Source organism: Alternaria novae-zelandiae (genome assembly GCF_023758075.1).
Source record: "Alternaria novae-zelandiae strain BMP 2774 chromosome Unknown scaffold_1, whole genome shotgun sequence".
NCBI classification, from domain to species: Eukaryota; Fungi; Ascomycota; class Dothideomycetes; order Pleosporales; family Pleosporaceae; genus Alternaria; species Alternaria novae-zelandiae.
The window spans coordinates 2935252-2954072 of NW_026056961.1; the positions used below are offsets into that span (position 1 = coordinate 2935252).

The 18821-nt window shown below is 53.6% G+C and overlaps 5 protein-coding genes and 1 non-coding gene across 6 annotated transcripts; 5 read left to right on the forward strand and 1 right to left on the reverse strand.

Moving 5' to 3' along the window:
• Nucleotides 1-445: 445 nt before the first annotated feature.
• J4E88_000964 (uncharacterized protein) lies at nt 446-3627 on the forward strand (the record flags this gene model as incomplete). Its single annotated transcript, XM_049394637.1, has 2 exons — nt 446-2786; nt 2840-3627. The coding sequence occupies 2 exons, from the start codon at nt 446-448 to the stop codon at nt 3625-3627; spliced, it is 3129 nt and encodes a 1042-aa protein (XP_049260466.1).
• A 526-nt stretch (nt 3628-4153) lies between these two features.
• On the forward strand, nt 4154-5039 carry J4E88_000965 (uncharacterized protein; the record flags this gene model as incomplete). The annotated part of the gene is given in 3 exon segments (XM_049394638.1): nt 4154-4158; nt 4174-4186; nt 4257-5039. The coding sequence occupies 3 exon segments, from the start codon at nt 4154-4156 to the stop codon at nt 5037-5039; spliced, it is 801 nt and encodes a 266-aa protein (XP_049260467.1).
• Nucleotides 5040-6552: 1513 nt separating this feature from the next.
• J4E88_000966 (uncharacterized protein) lies at nt 6553-8220 on the forward strand (the record flags this gene model as incomplete). Its single annotated transcript, XM_049394639.1, has 1 exon — nt 6553-8220. The coding sequence occupies one exon, from the start codon at nt 6553-6555 to the stop codon at nt 8218-8220; it is 1668 nt and encodes a 555-aa protein (XP_049260468.1).
• Nucleotides 8221-9141: 921 nt separating this feature from the next.
• Nucleotides 9142-10662, forward strand: J4E88_000967 (uncharacterized protein; the record flags this gene model as incomplete). Its single annotated transcript, XM_049394640.1, has 2 exons — nt 9142-9871; nt 9917-10662. The coding sequence occupies 2 exons, from the start codon at nt 9142-9144 to the stop codon at nt 10660-10662; spliced, it is 1476 nt and encodes a 491-aa protein (XP_049260469.1).
• A 1233-nt stretch (nt 10663-11895) lies between these two features.
• On the forward strand, nt 11896-11967 carry J4E88_000968. The gene has a single exon. It is a non-coding gene; the product is annotated as a tRNA-Ala (tRNA).
• Nucleotides 11968-13678: 1711 nt separating this feature from the next.
• Nucleotides 13679-18481, reverse strand: J4E88_000969 (uncharacterized protein; the record flags this gene model as incomplete). Its single annotated transcript, XM_049394641.1, has 5 exons — nt 13679-14843; nt 14897-15401; nt 15480-17517; nt 17564-17996; nt 18042-18481. The coding sequence occupies 5 exons, from the start codon at nt 18479-18481 to the stop codon at nt 13679-13681; spliced, it is 4581 nt and encodes a 1526-aa protein (XP_049260470.1).
• Between the last annotated feature and the right edge of the window lie 340 nt (nt 18482-18821).

An 18821-nucleotide genomic window follows, 5' to 3' on the forward strand; every position in this document is an offset into this window, starting at 1 on the left:
CCTCACTCAGCGTCTCCATGCAGCAGTTGGCTTATTGAATCAGCCGCGGTAACTCGAAGTCTGCACTTGGCCCCTGCCAGCCCCGTTTTGACCGGAATTTACAGGGAACTTGCTATGACAATCTGGCCCCCCAAGCAACCACAATTGTATATCGGCAATGATCGCTACGGGCGAGAAGCGTCTGTGGCACACGCGCAGCCGACATATATCCTGCAAGCTCGGCGCTTTGGGTTGTAGGTGACCGCTTTTAGCCTACAGTACTACGAGGAAGCCTCGGGACATTCCTAGCAGAATCTCGACGTTTTTCGTGCCATTCTGTCGCCAAGCTGGTCGCCAACGTTTTGCAATTCTTTGCTAGCGCATACTTTACCTCCCCTCTAAGACCTCTTTCACCTTTCCACGCTGTGAACAATCGAACTCCACTGAATTTGCGCCAAACAAGACGATGGAGGCCGCGTCTCCTAGGGCTGCGAACGTGGAGCCCGAACTCGAACAGCCAGCCTTGGATACTGTATGCCAAGTATCGGACCCTGCCGAATGTGATATGGCGACGCCGAAAGAGGTCTCGAACAAAGATTACAGAGAAGGCAATGCCATCATCGCACAGCTGGAATCTGGATCTGTATTGCTTGATCAAATCAACCGGAGTATCGGCGACCTCACGAGTTCGATCAAAGAGCTAGTCACTCCCAGAACAGAACAGGCACCCACGGCGAAGTCTGATGAATCTAATGCAAAGAGCTCGAAAGACCAGAAGGTAGCCACTGAAGTTGACGCGGACGTAATCACTGAAGGAGAGCCAAATGGCGTGGTGTTCTCGGAAAGGGTCGTTCCTCGAGTGCGAAATTGCAATTGGGAACAGTTCAAGAACAGGGATGACGGAGGTGAAGAGGTCTTCGCTTTGGAGGTACTGATTACCGGTGATTCGTTTCCACGTCAAGTAGAGAATGAGGATGCCAGAAGGGCGCGCATTCCTGGACGAAAGCCTGAAGTCCCACCTGATTCTGACTCTGACTCTGAGGTCCCCATTCCGACCGCGAAACGAGGTCTGGCACATAGCGAAGTACGCAGAGGCAGGTGGATCCATCGCGTCCGGATCAATTCCAAAGCCGTCATGAAGATGCTTGGGAAGTTCAGTGATGCCGACAAATCCTGGGAAGGGAAGCCACATACGTTTCTGCAGCCTTTTCGACTTCTCCTTCACTTCCACGAGAAGATGAAGAAGGAGCTTCAAATCATCGAGACAAAGCTTGAAGGTTCATCAGCACCACCAGAGACAAATGTAGCCTCGCTGGATGAGGTCAAGATGATGGACACAGCGCCTGCTTCCGTTGCCGATGATGAATACACGAACAAGAACAAAGAGCAAGATCCAGACGATCTGGAAGCGTTGTATTCGAAGAAAGAAACGCTTGAAGAGGTCCAGTGCTATGTCAACTTTGTGGAAGAGCACCTGCTACCTCTGCGCCAACAATTCCGTGATTCGACCGCGTCAGGAGTGCCTAAAGTGGGCTTTGAAGATCTGAGCTATCTCTTCGAGCCCGGCGATCTTGTGTATGTCCCAAAGTCTGGTCAACAAGGGCTCAGCGCAAACTCAACTACGCAGGAGATCCGCAAGGTATTTCGGATCCACGTCGGCTACGACGAAGGGTGGTTCCAAGGCTGCACTTGCTCCATTTGCAAGGTACATCAGTATACCTCAATCCAGGTGTACTATTTAGACTACGATGGCGAGAGATACGGTTGTTTTACAGCTTCAATCCCTTTCCCTTCATTTGCGGGGAAGAAGCCCATCACTGAGCTGCCATGCTACCCACTTCGGTTCGTCGAGGATCGGGAAACGAAGCTGAAACACGCCAAGAGTGATGGGTCCAGATTCGTGGAACACATCGCTAAACGATACGGCTTCTATAACGGATGGTCGGTCATCAAAAGTCCTACCGGGCACGACCTTGAAGATGCTAAAGGGGACAGAATCAAGAGTCCAGAGCATATTGACAGCGACGTTTTGGTGGACTTCACCGAAGCTTCCAACGTATACCCAGGATGGAAACCCGAGCTGACTACAGAAGAAGAAGAGACATACACCCTGAGGCAGGTTAGAGATGACACATCCATAATAACATGGAAGGGCTCTGACCGCAAAGTTCTTCTTCGGGAAAGCTCTGAGGGTCTCATGGATGACAGTTTGTTCGAGTACCTGGAGTACAATGATTATATCAAGCGCGATGCCTTCCTCGCAAAGCTGCATAACCAAGACCCTCCTACGGAAGACGACCTGGCTCTTCTACCACGGCGCATGTTCGCGTACGCCGTAGGGGATCGCAAATTTGTGCATATCGACTCCCGCTATCTTAAGCCCGTAAAACAGCAAGGCAAAGAGGGCGAAGCATTTGCGGACCTTCAGATTGAGAACACGAACAAACGCCTCATCGAATCGCTTCTGAAATCGCACTTTAGGAAGAAGCAGGAAGAATCGGAAGGGACTGAAGTTCTCTCGCAAGATCTCATCCGAGGAAAAGGCCGAGGTATTGTCATCCTCCTACATGGTGCACCGGGCGTTGGGAAAACCGCCACAGCGGAGGCTGTTGCCCAGAAATACGAGAAGCCGCTGTTTCCCATCACATGCGGTGACCTTGGATTCACTCCAGAAGGTGTGGAGAAATCTTTGAAAGAATTCTTCCGCTTGGCTCATCTTTGGGACTGTGTTTTGTTGCTCGATGAAGCCGAGGTCTTCCTTTCGCAAAGAGATAAGAATGATCTCCAAAGGAACGCATTGGTATCCGGTAGGCCGTCTCCATATTGCAAACAGTAACACTCATACTTACACCTTGATTAGTTTTTCTGCGCATGCTCGAGTATTACAATGGTGTGTTGTTCCTCACGACCAACCGAGTTGGGGTTCTTGACGAGGCTATCAAGTCTCGAGTTCACCTCCATCTGCGATACAACCAGCTCGACAGACAACAGACGTCGGAGATCTTCAAGCACAACATCGCTCGACTCAAGAACATCGAACTTCAACGCCAGGATGCAGCCGATCGCTTATACATCATTGAGAACGAGATCAACGAGTTTGCGCTGACCCATTTCGATGAAACAGCTAAGTCTGGCGTAGGCCGGTGGAATGGTAGGCAGATTCGAAACGCATTCCTGATCGCTGCTTCGCTAGCGCACCTCGATGGCGAGAAGAACCCCGGCATGCAGAAACAGCTCCGAAAGATGCATTTCGATGATGTCGCCCAAACGACCAAGCTGTACGATAGCTTCAGAACCGCCACCCTGGGTCAGGATGACAGTCATCTTGCCCACGAGCGCGAGGAGCGATATGACGGTTTTGACCGACGCTCTAGTGTAGCTATGCCGAGTAACCCATATGGACACCCTTCGTATGCACCGCCGCATCGTACCGGGCCTCCCGGCTACTATGCTGCACCAACCGCTCCGCATGAACGCGCAAGCCCTATGGAACCCCCGAGACACATGCCCAAACCCACCACGCCAGTAGCACATGAGCAACCGCCATCCGATGTAGGATATAGTCGTCAGTATGAAGCTGGTTCAAGATCATCGATGGGAGGAGCAGAGTGGCAGCAAGGACCGTATACCAACCAGCAATACGGATAGAAGAATAACGTCGGCCGATTTTCGTGTAGCAGACGGCTCAATTTGCACCTTTCTTAGATGCCGATACCTTCTCTTACTTTCCATTTGTCGCTTCTTCTCTTTCGGCTAGCTTAGCTTTCAATATACACGACAGCAACTGCCTTCGTATGACCTGTCATTACCCTATACGTCACGGTTCGCATGTGAAAATCGTGATGAGAAGCGCAAGGGCGTCTCGGGCCTGAGGCGTGGGGACGAGAGAGTCATGGCCCTGATGATGTAGCAACGGGTGGAAAGACGGAAGAACCTAGAAATTGGCCAAGGCGGGCTCCACAACTGCTGCACGCTGCAGGACTCGACCCCTTACGTCTCCGTCCCACATGTTGTCTACACCCACCACGACAGCTGTTGCTTTAGCCAAATATCGTTTGAGGAGAGCAGTCTCTATCCGTCTGTCGAGTCAGCAAATGGCACGGAAAGCACACACTGCAACGCGCGATTGCGGCCGGGGTCTTTCCCCGCATCTGGCTACCGAGGCTTCAACACCATGAAGTTTGGCATCTGGAGCACGCAAAGCGATGTGTAGCTTCATGAAATCACGAGAGCTAACATCGTAGACTCTACTAAACAATTTACTTTGACCCAGATAGCCTCGCATCACCCCCGACGTCGTAATCGCAACCCCCAAACCCCCAAACACAATGACACTGGGCGAATACACAAACCTACGCGTCTCCCGCCACGACCGCGTCTTCGTCATGACCCTCGCCAAAGCCCCCGAAAACCGCATAAACGTCGCCTTCGCGCAAGAAATAATACGCGCCCTCCGCGACATCGAGGCAGAACTAGGCGCCGACACAGAAGGCTGCGTGATAACGCGAGGAAACGACGAGAAGTTCTGGTGCACAGGGCTCGAGCTAGACGAGAGCGACAGAAACCCTTTCGCCAACAGCGATGGTTTCTTCCCGCTGCTAGCCACCTTGCTCGACTACCCGTTTCCCACTATCGCATTGCTAACGGGTCATACATTCGGCGGCGCCTGCCCCTTCGCCCTCGCACACGACTACCGCATCATGAACTCCTCGCGCGGTTTCTTCTCTATGCCGCCCGTGGATCTCGGTTTGCATTTCCCTGGCATTGGCTTCCTGCCGCGGCTTAAGCTGCGCCCGCAGGTTGCAAGGAAGATGCTGCTTGAGGCGCATCGCTGGACGGGCAAGGAGGCATATGAGGATGGCATTGTGGATGAGATTGCGGACCCCGAGGTTATGCTTGAGGTTGCGCTGAAGAAGGCGAGAGATGTGCAGGGGAGGGCTAAGATGGGGGTGTATAGTGTGTTGAGGAATGAGCTTTGGGGGGAGGCGGCGGAGAAGATTAGGGGGATTTGTTATGTGCATGGGAAGAGGGTTACTGCGCCTGCGAAGGCGAAGATTTAGGATTGTCGGTTTCTACGACTGATGGTTATCGTTATCAATCTAGAGTTACTGATTATATATTTGGGCTGTTTCTTTGTTGGATGGTAGGTCCCTTCCGCAGCTCGCGTGGGCGTGCCTCATTTCGTCATGGATCCGTGCGTCATCCCATCGCGACTTCCTTTCGCTTCATCTCACTCCCCCTTCCTTTCGCCTCATCCCATCCCAAAACACCACTCGTTATCTCATCTTTCACCAATTCCCTCGTGATGGTAGAATAATCGCCCACGTTCACGAAACCGTCGCGACGAACAAGGTAGCTCTACCGGACGCACGAGACTCAGTCGCGATGTATCCTCAGAACGCTACTTGCCTCTGCGGAGACCGGACCGAGAAAACGCGCGTATCAGGCCATCGACAATTTTTGATGTATGTGTATACAAGTGTACCTGTATATCGGTCAGGTCTATCTATCTATCTGCTGCTGGTAGTCAAAGGCTAAATGCGTCGCTTCATCTACCGGGCCCTGGCGATCTCCGTTCAATTTGGATCAACATCAAGAGGCTCAACGCCGCAACGTGCAATTGATTGAGCCAGGTCATTTCAGCCCCAGTAGTAGCTGTTTTTCGTACGTCTCTTACTGTAAGGACCAATTGGATACGCCTTATCAATCCTGAGTTGAATTGAGGCTCAAAAAACAGGAACGGTGGCTCGCGCAACTACGCATTTGCGTTTCTCGAGACTTGTGTAGTGCATACACGAAGATATGCCATCATGCAATTCTAACAGCAATTATAAGCGTGGAGCATTCTGCCGCAGGTGGGATGCAGCAGCAATATACCACCAACGTGAAAGCGGATCCAACTCTCAACAGAAAGCACCGCCGTTCGTACCGTCGGACATCATAATGCCTTCTAGAAGCTTATCGCATGAGCGGATGACGATACACACTCAGCCGATGACCATCGTATCATGCGCATTGCGTCTCCCAGCATCGGACGAAGGGTGACATGGCGCACATTCATAAGCGCCTTGCGGCTATTTGCACAGTCTTCGAGATGCTGGTTAAAAAAAGAGCACATCTCATATCTGGTACGAGCCGCGTCTTCGACAGGATTGAGCTCACCGCTACGGTATAACGTCATCATCTGGTAGAGTCTACGTGTTTCGCCGACGATGAGGATAGGCAGGCTGTCATTGACGCTTGCTGCTGTCAGCCATACAGGTACTTGCTCCCATACACACACGTACTTCACTTCACTTGATTGACAATATTGCAGCATGCGGTCAAACGACTAAGCGGTACTGCGATTCGGGAACCTCAATATGCTATTCCGGGTGGACTGGTACGAATGGCATCACCTTTGGCGTCGCTCTACCCCAATCGAAAGCTGCACCTTTCGATACTGTTTTGCAAATCGTGTCGCCTATCAAGAATGGATGGGTTGGATTCAGCTGGGGCGGAACGATGCCGTATGTCCCACTGACAGTCGGATGGATGAACAGTGCATCGAATACCTCCATCTACTCGTCCAGGATGGCTTTTGGTCTGAGCTTGCCACAACCCTACGCCGATGCCGAATACTCATACATCAAAGGAACCGGATACAACGCGACTCACTGGACCCTAACTGTGCGGTGTAGGGGTTGCTCTCAATGGCATGACGTGGACGGCAATCTGGTTTCTATCGACGCGAACGCTTCTGCGCAAAAGTTCGCATATGGCTTGTCGAGTAGACCACCTGCTGAACCAGCGAACAACAAATCTACCTTCAACGTGCACAATTCTTTTGGAAACTATCGGATTGACCTCGCACAAGGTCAGAATGCGGACTTTGACGAGTTGATTGCTGCGAACCTCATCGATGGTACCCCACCAGCATCAAGCAGCACCCCAGAACCGAGCTCGGCTATCAGCACGATGTCGACTACGATGAGCATGACTACGGTCACTTCTGGATTACCACAACCAACCCAGACAGGGATACCTGTGTCGTGTCCTGGTGTTGCAGAACTTGCATTTCGTGCCAACACAGCGAAGAGATGGAGGGCGACGAAGGTCGCAGGAGGACTGACCCAGCCAAGAGGGCTTATATTCGATAATGCTGGGAACCTTCTTGTAGTTCAGAATGGAATGGGCATCACAGCACATAGAATCGCGCCAAACGGCTGCCTCACCTCGTCCAAGACTGTCATCGCTCAGCGGAATCTCAACCATGGCATTGTGCTCAGCCACGACGGGAAGACACTGTTCGCTAGTTCTGCGACTTCAGTATTCTCATGGTCATATGACGCAACCACCATGAGCGTATCTGAGAACGCGACAACGGTCTTAACAGGCATGGACAGTAGAGGGCATGTCACCAGGACGCTAGCGATTCCACCAAGATATCCAAATCTCCTTCTCGTCTCACATGGGTCAAATGACAACTTCGATTACGGTTCTGCGGATATTACAACCGGCCGTTCTTGCATCAAAGTCTTTGACACGACCACTGTTCCTGACGATGGCTACGACTACCCAACCAGTGGCTATCAGATGGGCTACGGGCTCCGCAATGAAGTCGGTCTAGCATTCGACGCCGACGGCATGCTTTGGGGTGTCGAGAATTCTTCGGATGAGCTGCATCGCACTATTGACGGGGTATCCGTGGACATCCATACCGATAATCCAGCTGATGAAATCAACTACCTCGGAGATCCATCCAAGGAGAACACGGACTGGTATGGATACCCCACCTGTTATACCGTCTTCAACCCGCATTCGATTGCAGACAAGCCATTCACGTTGGGCGATCAATTTGTCCTAGAGCCCAACGCAACCTTCACAGACGATACCTGTAAGACCCGCAGTATACCACCGCGTCTTGCTCTTCCGGCGCACTCCGCACCCCTTGATGCGAGCTTCAACAAGAACTTCACTAGCATGTACATTACCCTCCATGGATCTTGGAACCGCAACCCTTCGATTGGATACAAGATCATCGAAGTGCCATTCACCACAGGCGCCAACGGCTTCGGACCGAAAGCGTCCGTGAATAGTACGCAGGCTTGGGCTGACATCTTCTGGAATCCGGATGTGGATTCTTGCTCCACTACGCAATGTTTCAGGCCTGTGAGTATTGCGCAGGATGGCTATGGTAGGATGTATGTGACTAGTGATAGCGGGGCGGAGGGGGAGATGATTATTATTGGAAGGGAGTAAATAGGGAAATGTGTGGGATCATGGCAGCTCTTCGCATTCGCTTAATGTGTCTTTATATTAGATTTGTCCGTCTGCTCCGTCTACCAACCTTTCGGAATTCTCACTAGCAGTCTGTCTGCCTGCCTCGGTGCTTTGCACAATCGCTATTTGACATCGCGCCTTGTCTGGTGAACATCGAGGTGTTCAGGCATCGTTCGCTCGAACATACCGAGGTATCTGGCTTTCGGACGACTTGAGTTTCCGAGAACAGGGGACCTGTAGCGTCGTCCAGCCCTACGAAAGTTTCCGATAAGGCAGTACAACTCTAGCTGGTGATCATGATCTGCGGGGTACATGTGACTCGGCCTCTCAAATCAACACTCCAAGCAACTCACCAACCGTAACCTGTCTCGCGCATAGTGGTCCAAAAGGAGTCAACAGAGCGAGTCATGGCTGTCGCACACAAGTCATGTTTCCTTTTGTGGCAAGGTGAGCGGGCTGCCGAAGAAAAAGCAACTAAGGATCTGCCTCGGCAAAAAACTCGGTGACGTATTTACCGCTTCAACAACACTAAGGTTGCGAACGACACCCCCAATCGCACGGCGGTGAAAGGCGGCCGTGATGGACTAGGAGATGGACGAAATGTCTAGTGGTGGGGTAGCGTGCGCAACGTGTGGCGTCGCACGATGGGGGTGGAGCCACCTCGGAGGTTGAGGTCTGAGGTGGTTAGGTACAAAGGTCGACATGCACCGGCTCCCCTGGCCATTGCCCACCACTGACTTGCTGTCATAGCTTTTGTATTCGTCGGACGATTCACGTATATACGAGTCACGGAACCGATTGAGAGACCACACTTTACCTCCTACTTCCCCACGTCGCGTACCTGCGCCGGCACCCTTTCTCCACCGTAAGCACCGCCAGCAGTCCGCACACCGGCCCGCCATGATCGACTCGTACTTCGACGTGTTAGTAATCGGCAGCGGCCTTAGCGGCATCAACTCGGCCTACCGCATCCAAGAGTCGCTGCCAGACGCCAAGTTCGCCGTCCTCGAAGCCCGCCACGAACTCGGAGGAACATGGTCGCAATTCAAATACCCCGGCGTACGGTCGGATTCCGATCTGCACACGCTGGGCTTCCAGTTCTACCCATGGAGGGCGAAGAACCCGATTGCGAGCGGCGAGAGCATCATGAGCTACCTGCAGGAGACGGCTCACAAGTTCGATCTGGACAAGAAGATTCGGTATAGACACAAGGTTATGAAGGCGGATTGGAGGAGCGAGGAGCAGCGGTGGAGGCTTGAGGTGGAGGTTGGGAATGATGTTGGGAGAGAGCCGCGGACGGTGGTGTACTGGACCAAGTGGTTGATCACTGGTACGGGTTACTACAACTACGATACCCCGCTGAAGGCGAATATCCCCGGTATCGATAACTTCAAGGGCAAGCTTGTTCACCCGCAGTTCTGGCCTGAGGATCTGGATTACAAGGGCAAGAAGATGATTATCGTGGGTAGTGGCGCGACTACTATCACCATGATGCCTGCGATGGTGGATAATGGTGTGGGTAGTGTGACGCAGCTGCAGAGGAGCCCGACGTACATCATGAGTCTGCCACAGAAGGACCAGGTGTGGTTCGAGAAGTGGGCGCCGGAGTGGTTCACCCTCCGCTACAAGCGTAAGCCTTCCTCCCTTCAACTATCAATCCAAACTAACAACCCAGGCTTCATGTTCACCCTCGTCCCCATCCTCCTCTACAAATTCTGCATCTGGTTCCCCACCCTCGCCTCCAACTTCCTCGTCAAGAAAGCCGCTCAACAACTCCCACCCGATTTCCCCGTCGACCCCCACTTCAAACCCGGCTACAACCCCTGGCAACAACGCATGTGCCTCTGCCCCGACGGCGACTACTTCAAAGCCTTCAGCTCAGGGAAAGCGCACATCGTCACCGACACCATCAAGAGCGTCGTCGCCGACGGCATCGAACTCACCAGCGGCACCAAACTCGACGCCGACATTATTGTTACTGCCACAGGCCTCAACATGCGTTTCCTCGGCGGCATCGACGTGCGCGTCGACGGCAAGAAAATCGAAGTCTCAGAGCAATACATGTGGCGCAACGCCATGCTCACCTCCCTCCCCAACCTCGGCAACATCATCGGCTACTGGAACGCGTCCTGGACACTCGGTTCGGACGCCGCCTCCCGCCTTTTCGTCCGCTTGATCAAGCACCAACAGGAACAGGGGTATACCAGTGTGACCCCTGTGATTGATGAGAAGAGTAGGCAGAAGACGGTTAGTGCTAGTCCGTTGAATAGCACGTATGTCAATGTGGCGATGAAGAAGATGCCGAATTGCGCGGATGCGGGGCCCTGGAAGCCGAGGGATAACTGGTTTGCGGATAATTGGGGGGTTACGAGGGGGAGTATTGAGGAGGGGTTGAGGTGGGAGAGGGTTAGGGTTGAGTAGATGCGTTGGGAGTAGTAGGGAGAGAGGTTTGGAGATGGATGGGGATGTGGGGTTCTAATGAATGATATTTGAGTACGGTATCTTGGTCTGAGATGTTGTTGTGTTGAGAGAGTGGTGTGGTGGTCTGTTGCTGCTAGACGCTTCCATCCCAATGCGGCACTCATCTTTCACTTTCACTTTCACCGCATCCGTGCCATCTTTTCAACTTGCTTATCTCAACGTCCCCCGTCTTGCAAACTCTTTCTCTACACCCGGTCTCCCACCCACATCGCTCCATCGCGACCTCAGCTGTTCACGCGGCGCATTCCTACGATGAATCTTCCTGAGTACTTCATGCTCGCTTCCCATCCAGCGCCCTACTATTCACAGCATGCCGTCGCGTAAGCTACAGAACAGACTTTGGCGATTCGCCGCGACCTGGTTAAGAGATGATGTAGTCTCCGCGCTCGTGTCGCGACGCAGTAACGAACGTCACGGCATGACCATGTCGTCGCCTCTCAGCTCTGAACTGAACGCGTCGCGATCGCTATTACGATGAAGTTGACAGTCCGCGACGTAGTTACTCACCAGCGTAGTCCTCGCGACTATATCGCGACGCGATAACACACATCACGGCACCACCGCGTCGGCTCATGCAGACCGCAACCAGTATTATCGCGCAGCTCTTACGCGACATCGAAGCGACTCCAGCACCGACCTTGACGAATCCAGGGGCTTGATCGACTTCGATGCGTTCCGACAACTCTTCTTTCGGACGTTTTGCGCAATATCATCTCCGCATTCGAAGATGTAGAAGAGATAACATTAGCGACGAACCACTGTACAGAAATATTGTCGGAGCGACTGTTGTATGGTTGCGGTTTGACACCCTCATGGTGTTCGCAGTCTGCGGTCACCGAAACGCAGAACCGTTGCCAACATCCATCGCTCAAGCGGAGAACCTTCAAGAGATATCGCATCGCCCACCCTTCGACCAACTCGACAATAGTTCCTGTCTTACCACTGATATTACCCTTAGGATTTCGTCTCCACATCGCTAATCAATCCCTGGTCCCGGCAAACCTCCAAAACCAAAACCATCTAGCGGCAAACCTCACCACATCTTACCGAAGTGGGGCTTTTTCCCCCTAACTTCCTAACGCGCCTTTCAATCAACCCCGCCGTTGCTGGCGATATAAACGCCGTACTTTGTCCTTCTTCCATCAAAGCAGTTCCTCCAGGAACAGCATAACCGGGCTTGTGGTTTAGTGGTATAATACTCCCTTAGCATGGGAGTGGTCCAGGGTTCGATTCCCTGCAAGTCCATCTTTTTGCGCTCGTCGTCGCTGGGGTAGGGCGCTGCTGCGTGTGTTTTTGGTCATTTTGAGAAGTTTCGGAGGGTCGATTTTGCATTTTGCGGAATCTAGTCCAGGTACATCGGGCGCAATGAGGCGGCAGTGGCAGTGAGATCAAATGTTGTTACACTAACGTTGTTGGTATGGGATATGGAAAGCTAACATTATTACACGAGCATTGTTGGATTGGAGACACGAAGAGTCACTTTGCTGCACGCGGCATGTGTATATCATAGCGGACGACGGGAGTGACTTCTGCAAACTCGTGCGTGAGAGTCATCTATTGATGTCCCGTCATCCCTGGCCGTCTCACTACCCCGGACTCTGTCGTCCATGGTCTGTTTTTCGACACCTTGGGCATGTACAGTACATTCAAGGACCCCATACGAAGACGCAATCAAAGACCTTATACCGAGCGGACCTTCATTCCCGATATCCAACCGCGGCAAGCCTCCATAGAGAGACGTTGTTGTACGAGTACAACATGGTCTTCTCATCACCAAGATCAAGGAAGTCGTCCACCTTTAGCTTCCCATTTCTTAGCAACGCAGCTTCAGGTGTACCTACATCCTGCCCGCTTTTCCTGACTGAAGATGACAGAAGTGCCGTCTTTCTTGCCTAGCTCAACCCGATCACGACCCATATCGAGGTCGAATCCCAACTTCCACGGCTGATTGAGCGCATAGTCAAGGGAAGCGGTGATGGTCATGGTCAAGATACCTGGCGGAGATTCGCTCGGTATGACTCTATAAAGCGTTTAGAGACCGCGGATGCCATAGCCATGGGGGGAGGCTTCAATCACGACAACAAGCTCGGGAACATCCGTGCGGTTGACGACAGTAGAGCTAGAGACACGCCTGCGCGTGATCAGCAGTCCAATAGTCAGTCTTTCGACACTCTAGTCATCCTTTCATTGCGCTCAGCCACTCAGATCTCCGTTCCTTCACTAGAACTATCGCGAGAGAAGAAACCACAGTCGCCAGCCCCAGCGTGGAGGCAAAGTGCAATGGTGGCATATCACATGTTTTATACGTCGATCTGGCATTACGGCTATGATCGTTTGTCTGTGAGTCAATATGCTAGGATGATATCGTGACTTGGCTTTAGTATAAGAGCTCGGTAAAGCTCTGCGTTCATGTGTCCTCGTCCGCGTTGTGAACCACATCGTAAACCTCAAAGTCGCCATCCGATGCCCAAAGTTGATCACAGTAGAACACAGCAGGACATTATAATCATCTCTCAACAATCTCATTCTATGCAACCAGTAATCAGTATCCACTATCCACACTTCCGCACCAATTTCTTCTCTTCTCTGCGATCTATCCACTCCCCCCTTAAAAAAAGGGATGACATCTTTCAACAAAAGAGAAACGCCGATGCTATGCAATACCAACCTAACAATGCTCGTCCCATGTCCAAAGCCAAAGCCAGGCGAAACCATAACGCCTTGCAATCAACTTAATGGAACGCCATATCCACCGCTGGTCATAAACATGCCAGAGAAAACAAGAGAAATATACAAAAGGAAAACACACCCCACACTCGTTGGTGTGGTAGGAAGGTCAAAGACCAGTCCACCCCCTCCTCCTGCGTACCTGCGTCAAGTATCCATCTCCACTCCGTTTCTCCCCAGGACTACTACTTTCAGCAGCAGCACCAAGTGCCGTCAACCCCCCAGATTTCTAATCCTGCACCCCCTTCCTCGCCGCCGTACTCATCTCCCCACCACTAGTCTCCCTCCGCCTCCTCACAATCTGCAAGCGTGGGAGCGGCGGCGCATTACTCGTCGAATGCACCGGCTGGCTACTCGACGGTGCAGGAGACCCAGTGCTATGTCCATGCGAAGAAGCATGTCCCGTCGGTGTTTCGTTCTCGCCTCCGACAACACTCTGCCGTCGTCGACTCACGGCTTCGCTGATGCGACCTTGTCTTGCTTTAGGTAATCTCGACGAGGACTTCGCGTTGTTGTGATTCGCCTCGATACGGGCGAGACTGGTTGCTGCGTCGCGGGAGGGAGGGCGCGAGGATGTGCGTGGACCGGTTGGTGTACTGGTATTCGATTGGAGGGCGGCGAAGGAAGTGGAACTGCGAGCGAGAGCGGGTGGTTTCGACCTCCCAGACGAAGAAGGGGGGAGGACGGCGGTGGGGTCTTCAGCGAGATCCCACATTGCGGTTGAGGATTGAGAGCGCGTGATGCGGTGGTCGCCGCGGTGGCCCGTGGGTGTGCCGGACATGGGTGGGAGCATGAAGGTGGATTTGAGGGAGTTGGGGGTGGGAGGTGTGAGACCCATGCCGCTGCTAACGAGCGTGGAACCGGTGCTGGAGCCGGAGCCGTCGCGGCGGCCGGCTGAGGAGGCGGGGCGGCGGAGGTTCATGCCTACGTTTGAGGCCCGACTAAGGCTTCGTTTGCCGTTGGAGCCTTTGCTGATGCCAGAGAGTTCGACTTCGTCGCAGGCGCGGACGAGCTCTTCGGCCATTTGGCGTACCAACACCGCAGAGTCGTGTTCCATGAGCCAGCTGATGCGCTCGTAACAGCCGAATGCGCGTATGAGCCAGCAGCCCTCGTCCTTCGCATCGCAAATCGTCCGCAGGATACGGAGGAAGTTGAGACGCGTCACGGCATCCTTGTGTCCCAGCTTTTGTTCTGTGCGACCAAAGATCTCGGGTACGGCGAGGGAGGCAGCGATTGGTGGTGACAAACGAACCACCTTTTGCAGTGGCTCGAGCATGTTCTCAAAGGTAGAGTGTGGGAGGTCGGCGGAGGTATACGCGGAGATGATGGCGACGGTAAAGTTCGATTGCGAGGAGAGGAGGTATTGCTCGACGCGCGCGGTTTCTTCCTGGAGCCTGTAATAGTTAGCATGAGATACATGGCCATCAACAATCCCAAGTATACATACCACACGAAAATGGCATCCAGGGCCGTTACCGCCCAATTGCGGTCGCCCAACAGCGAAACGTAGAACGCCAGACCCTTTGCATCCCACAACATCTTCCGTGCCACCTTGCCCGAGTTGACCATCTCAAGCAGCACCGGCAGCGCAAACTCCTTGAGCGGACCGCCTTCGCGCACAACTTCCTTCAGCAGAGGAATGATGTCCGACAACGCAGCCTCCTCCTGTCTGCTCTTATTGTGCCGACACAAGTTGTACATGGTATTGAGGATCTGGTTCGAGATCTCGCGGTGGAACGGAGGGAGTCGAGCTGGGTCAGAGGCGGATCGCTGTTGACTGCGGCTCATTGCGTCCTTCTGTCGAGTCGACTTGAGTAGTTCAATCAGGATGTCGATCGCGTTGGAGTTTTGTAAGGCTTCGTGGGTTGAGGAGAGCGAGCTGAGGTTCTTGATGAACTTGAGCATGGTGATCTGGTGCGGTGGTGCCATCTTGCGGAGATCTTTCAATACACCTGTGCGTTGTTAGCTATGTTTGAGTTTGCGACGACACCGTCCAATTGGCCAAGCCTGTGCAATGTAATGTAACTTACGCTTCAAAATCATCCGATCCGCCACAAGATCCTTGACATGACTCTCAGCTTGCGAGAAGATGAGGAAGATCTGTACGATCCTGCCGACGATGAGGCGTGCAACCTCGCCATCCTCCTCCACCATTCGGTTCAGCACCAAGCTGAGAGGGTATAGTACGCTCGATCTCGAGAAAATGCGACAAAAGTCATTCTTCGGGGTCGGTCCTTGCAATTCGAAAACGCCAAAGACGCCATTGACACCGATGAGCACCAGGTCGCGCTCGGCGTCAATGTCCTCCTCCAAGAACTCAACTAGCACATTGATACCACCACAGCCGATAAACATCTGCAGCGTCAATGTGCTGGTTTGGTACATTTGCCGTACGAACGCCGCGGCCTCTTTCCGGATGTCGCTAGGGAACTTCTTGGAGGCGAAGTAGCAAATAGTCGGAATGCCACCCAGGAACGACAAGCTCTCTTGTGATTCAGAGTCTTCCAGGATGATTAGGTTGATAATCTTCAAAAGAGGTAGGACCACCTCGTTGTGCGGCCTGGTTCCGAGAATCTCCAATATCGGCAGCATGCCGTGGCTTCGTAATATGATCGATCGCTTGTCCGGAGATTCATGTAGCACCTGTAGTAGTTGATCTGCAATGTCGAGCAGCTCGTCGTCGGGTTGACTTGTCTTCAGACAACCTACAAGGCTTTCCGTCATCTTCGTCAACCGATCGTCCCGGTCTCGCGCGACGTTGTTCTCCAAGTTGATATTGTCAAGACCCTCGTCCAAGTTTGCGAACGGATCAAGATCATCCTCGTCGGCTATGATGAAAGAGTTCGCCATCTTCGATGTGATCATGGCAAGACTGCTGTGCTCACTCCCGCTATCACTCTCGGCTCGGCTAGGGTTAGCAAGCTGACTCTTGATGTCGCCAAAGACATCGGAAAAGTCATCGCCTTCATCTTCAGCGTACTTTTGGATCTCAATCTCAGACTGTGTCCGTTGCAGCTGCTTCCGCGTCGATGTTGAGCTCGTGGATCTCTGATGGACATTGCCACCAGACTTGAGATCGCGCGTTGACTTGGGCCCTGCTTTTAGGTCGCTGGGATGGAACAATCGCGGTGAGAAAGTGTCAGATGGTGGGCTGGAGTTGGTGACGATTACTTGTCTAGATGGCACGGCTGGCGAATTTGCGTACTGCATGGACGCTAGCTTACGCTCAAAGGCACCCTCATCAGCTGGCATGAGATCTGAGTAATCCTCGACCGTGTCCTCGCGAAAGAGCTGACTTGGCCGCGCTGGCGCTGTCGTCTTTGGCTTGGGAGGCTGTGCAGCCCTTGGTGTACCTCGCAGGAATGCCGTTCTTGGCTGGGGTTCATGTCTATCCTCGTACTCTGATGTAGAAGCGTTCGAATTTGATCTTGAAGACGTGTTCGATGAAGACGCAGACGTCCTAGGTCTACCGTTGGCGCCTCTCGACCTCTCAACCGCTCTATGGCCCGACGCTTTCGGGAAGCTCTGGAACTGCGCCAAGTTCATCGGACTCTTTACCGTAGCCTCCCCGTCGTACTCTGCCATTTCTGTAACCGACTCAAAACTGGCAAAAGCCTTGAGCTTGTCGCTCGAAAAGAGACCACCAAAGTTGTCCTGTGGCTTCAAGTGTGGCATCTGCAGGGCGCGGGGCGATATGCTTTCGGCAAAGTCATTGTCCCAGTTATCGTCATGATCTAGCTCCGGGGAGCGGAACGACTCAGCGGTGGGTCTGTGCTTCGGGATGTTGAGATTAACATTGGCCGGATTCTTGCGAGATGAAGCAGCAGGACTGGCTTTCTGCAAGCCCGACACAAGACGCGAGCTTCGGCGCAGGGAGCTGGGCGACTTTAATGCCTCGTTCCATTCCTGCACGGACTTGACTGCTTCCTGATATTCGGTAGGTTTTGTGGGTACTGCAGGGACAGTCCGCTTGGCGCTGAGAATCCATGGGTGCTTGAGGAGGCGTTTTGCGGAGATGCGGAGCGTGGGATTCTTCTGGAAACACTCCATGAGGAACTCACGCAGCAGCTGTAGGGGTCAGAATGTGGGGTATACATTGGAGGGGATTACTAACCGGAGAGGCACTTCCAGGTATCGGCGGGTGCTCATCGTTGACGATTCTGAAGAGGGCCTGCATGGGCTGTAGCTTGTGGTAGGGCGGCTTCCCTTCGATAAGCTCGATGACTGTGCATCCCAAACTCCATATGTCTGACGACGTAGTAGCGCCGGATAGTTCGATGACCTCGGGAGCCATCCAGTACGGCGTGCCGACAACACTCGACTGGTCCAGACCTGACTGCTTGGTGGCTACGCCAAAGTCTGCCAGCTTGACGAGGCCCTCCTTGGTCGTCAGAATGTTTGCGCCCTTGATATCCCGATGTATGACACCCTGTTCGTGGAGGTAGAGGAGGCCGTGGAGGACCTGCGACATGTACAGCGCGACGAGGTTTTCGGGGAATTTTCCAAAGTTCTTGCAGATGCTGTGCAACGATCCGTTTTCGCAGTACCTGAGATGATTAGCCACGCCCTGGACGTTCATTCGGGCCACTCACTCCAGAATAATGTACAGACTCTCGGAGCTCCTCACGAAGCCGTTGTACTTGACGATGTTGGGGTGGTTCAGGTTCTTGAGCAGGTCAATCTCCATCTCCATGTTCTTGAGGTCTGCGGTGCCCAGGTTCTCCAGGCGGACCTGCTTGATGGCGACGGCTTCACCAGTCCCCCAGTTGAGGGCGCGGTACACGCTGCCGAATGCGCCTTTGCCCAGGCAGTCGCCCAGCTGGAAGTCCTTGAGGCCATCCACGCCCTGGGCGGCCTTTTGCGCGGTGCCCTCTCTGCTCGGCCGCTGGTCGCGCTCGCGGGGCTGGCCATTGTGGTTGGACGACGACGACGACTTCTTCGCGTGGCCCGGCGTGCTGGCGGTCGGGGCGGAGGGCTGCGACGAGCGCGAGTTCGAGGCTTGATGCGCCGGTCGGGCGGGGTGTGAGACCATATTGACGTCTTCCTCAGGCCCGGGCCGGCTGCTATGCCGTCCTATCGTCGGGGCGTCGTCTGTCGCGGCGCAGAGGTGCGTTGGCGGAGGTGGGCGGCGGCGGCGGTGAATGGCGGGCTGCGGTGTGCATATCCTCCCTCAACACGCACCCGGGGATCCAGAGCGACGGCAGCGTCGCGGGCAAAGTCGCTGTTGTTGTTGTTGCCCATGCGCAGCCCAGGCAATGCGTTGGAGGGGCCCGTTACCAGCGCAAAGCAATTATCACACGGGGATCCTGGCCGCGAAACACGCTCTAGCACGCCCAGCGAATCCCAGAGTCGCTCTCGCCTGCCAGCGGCTG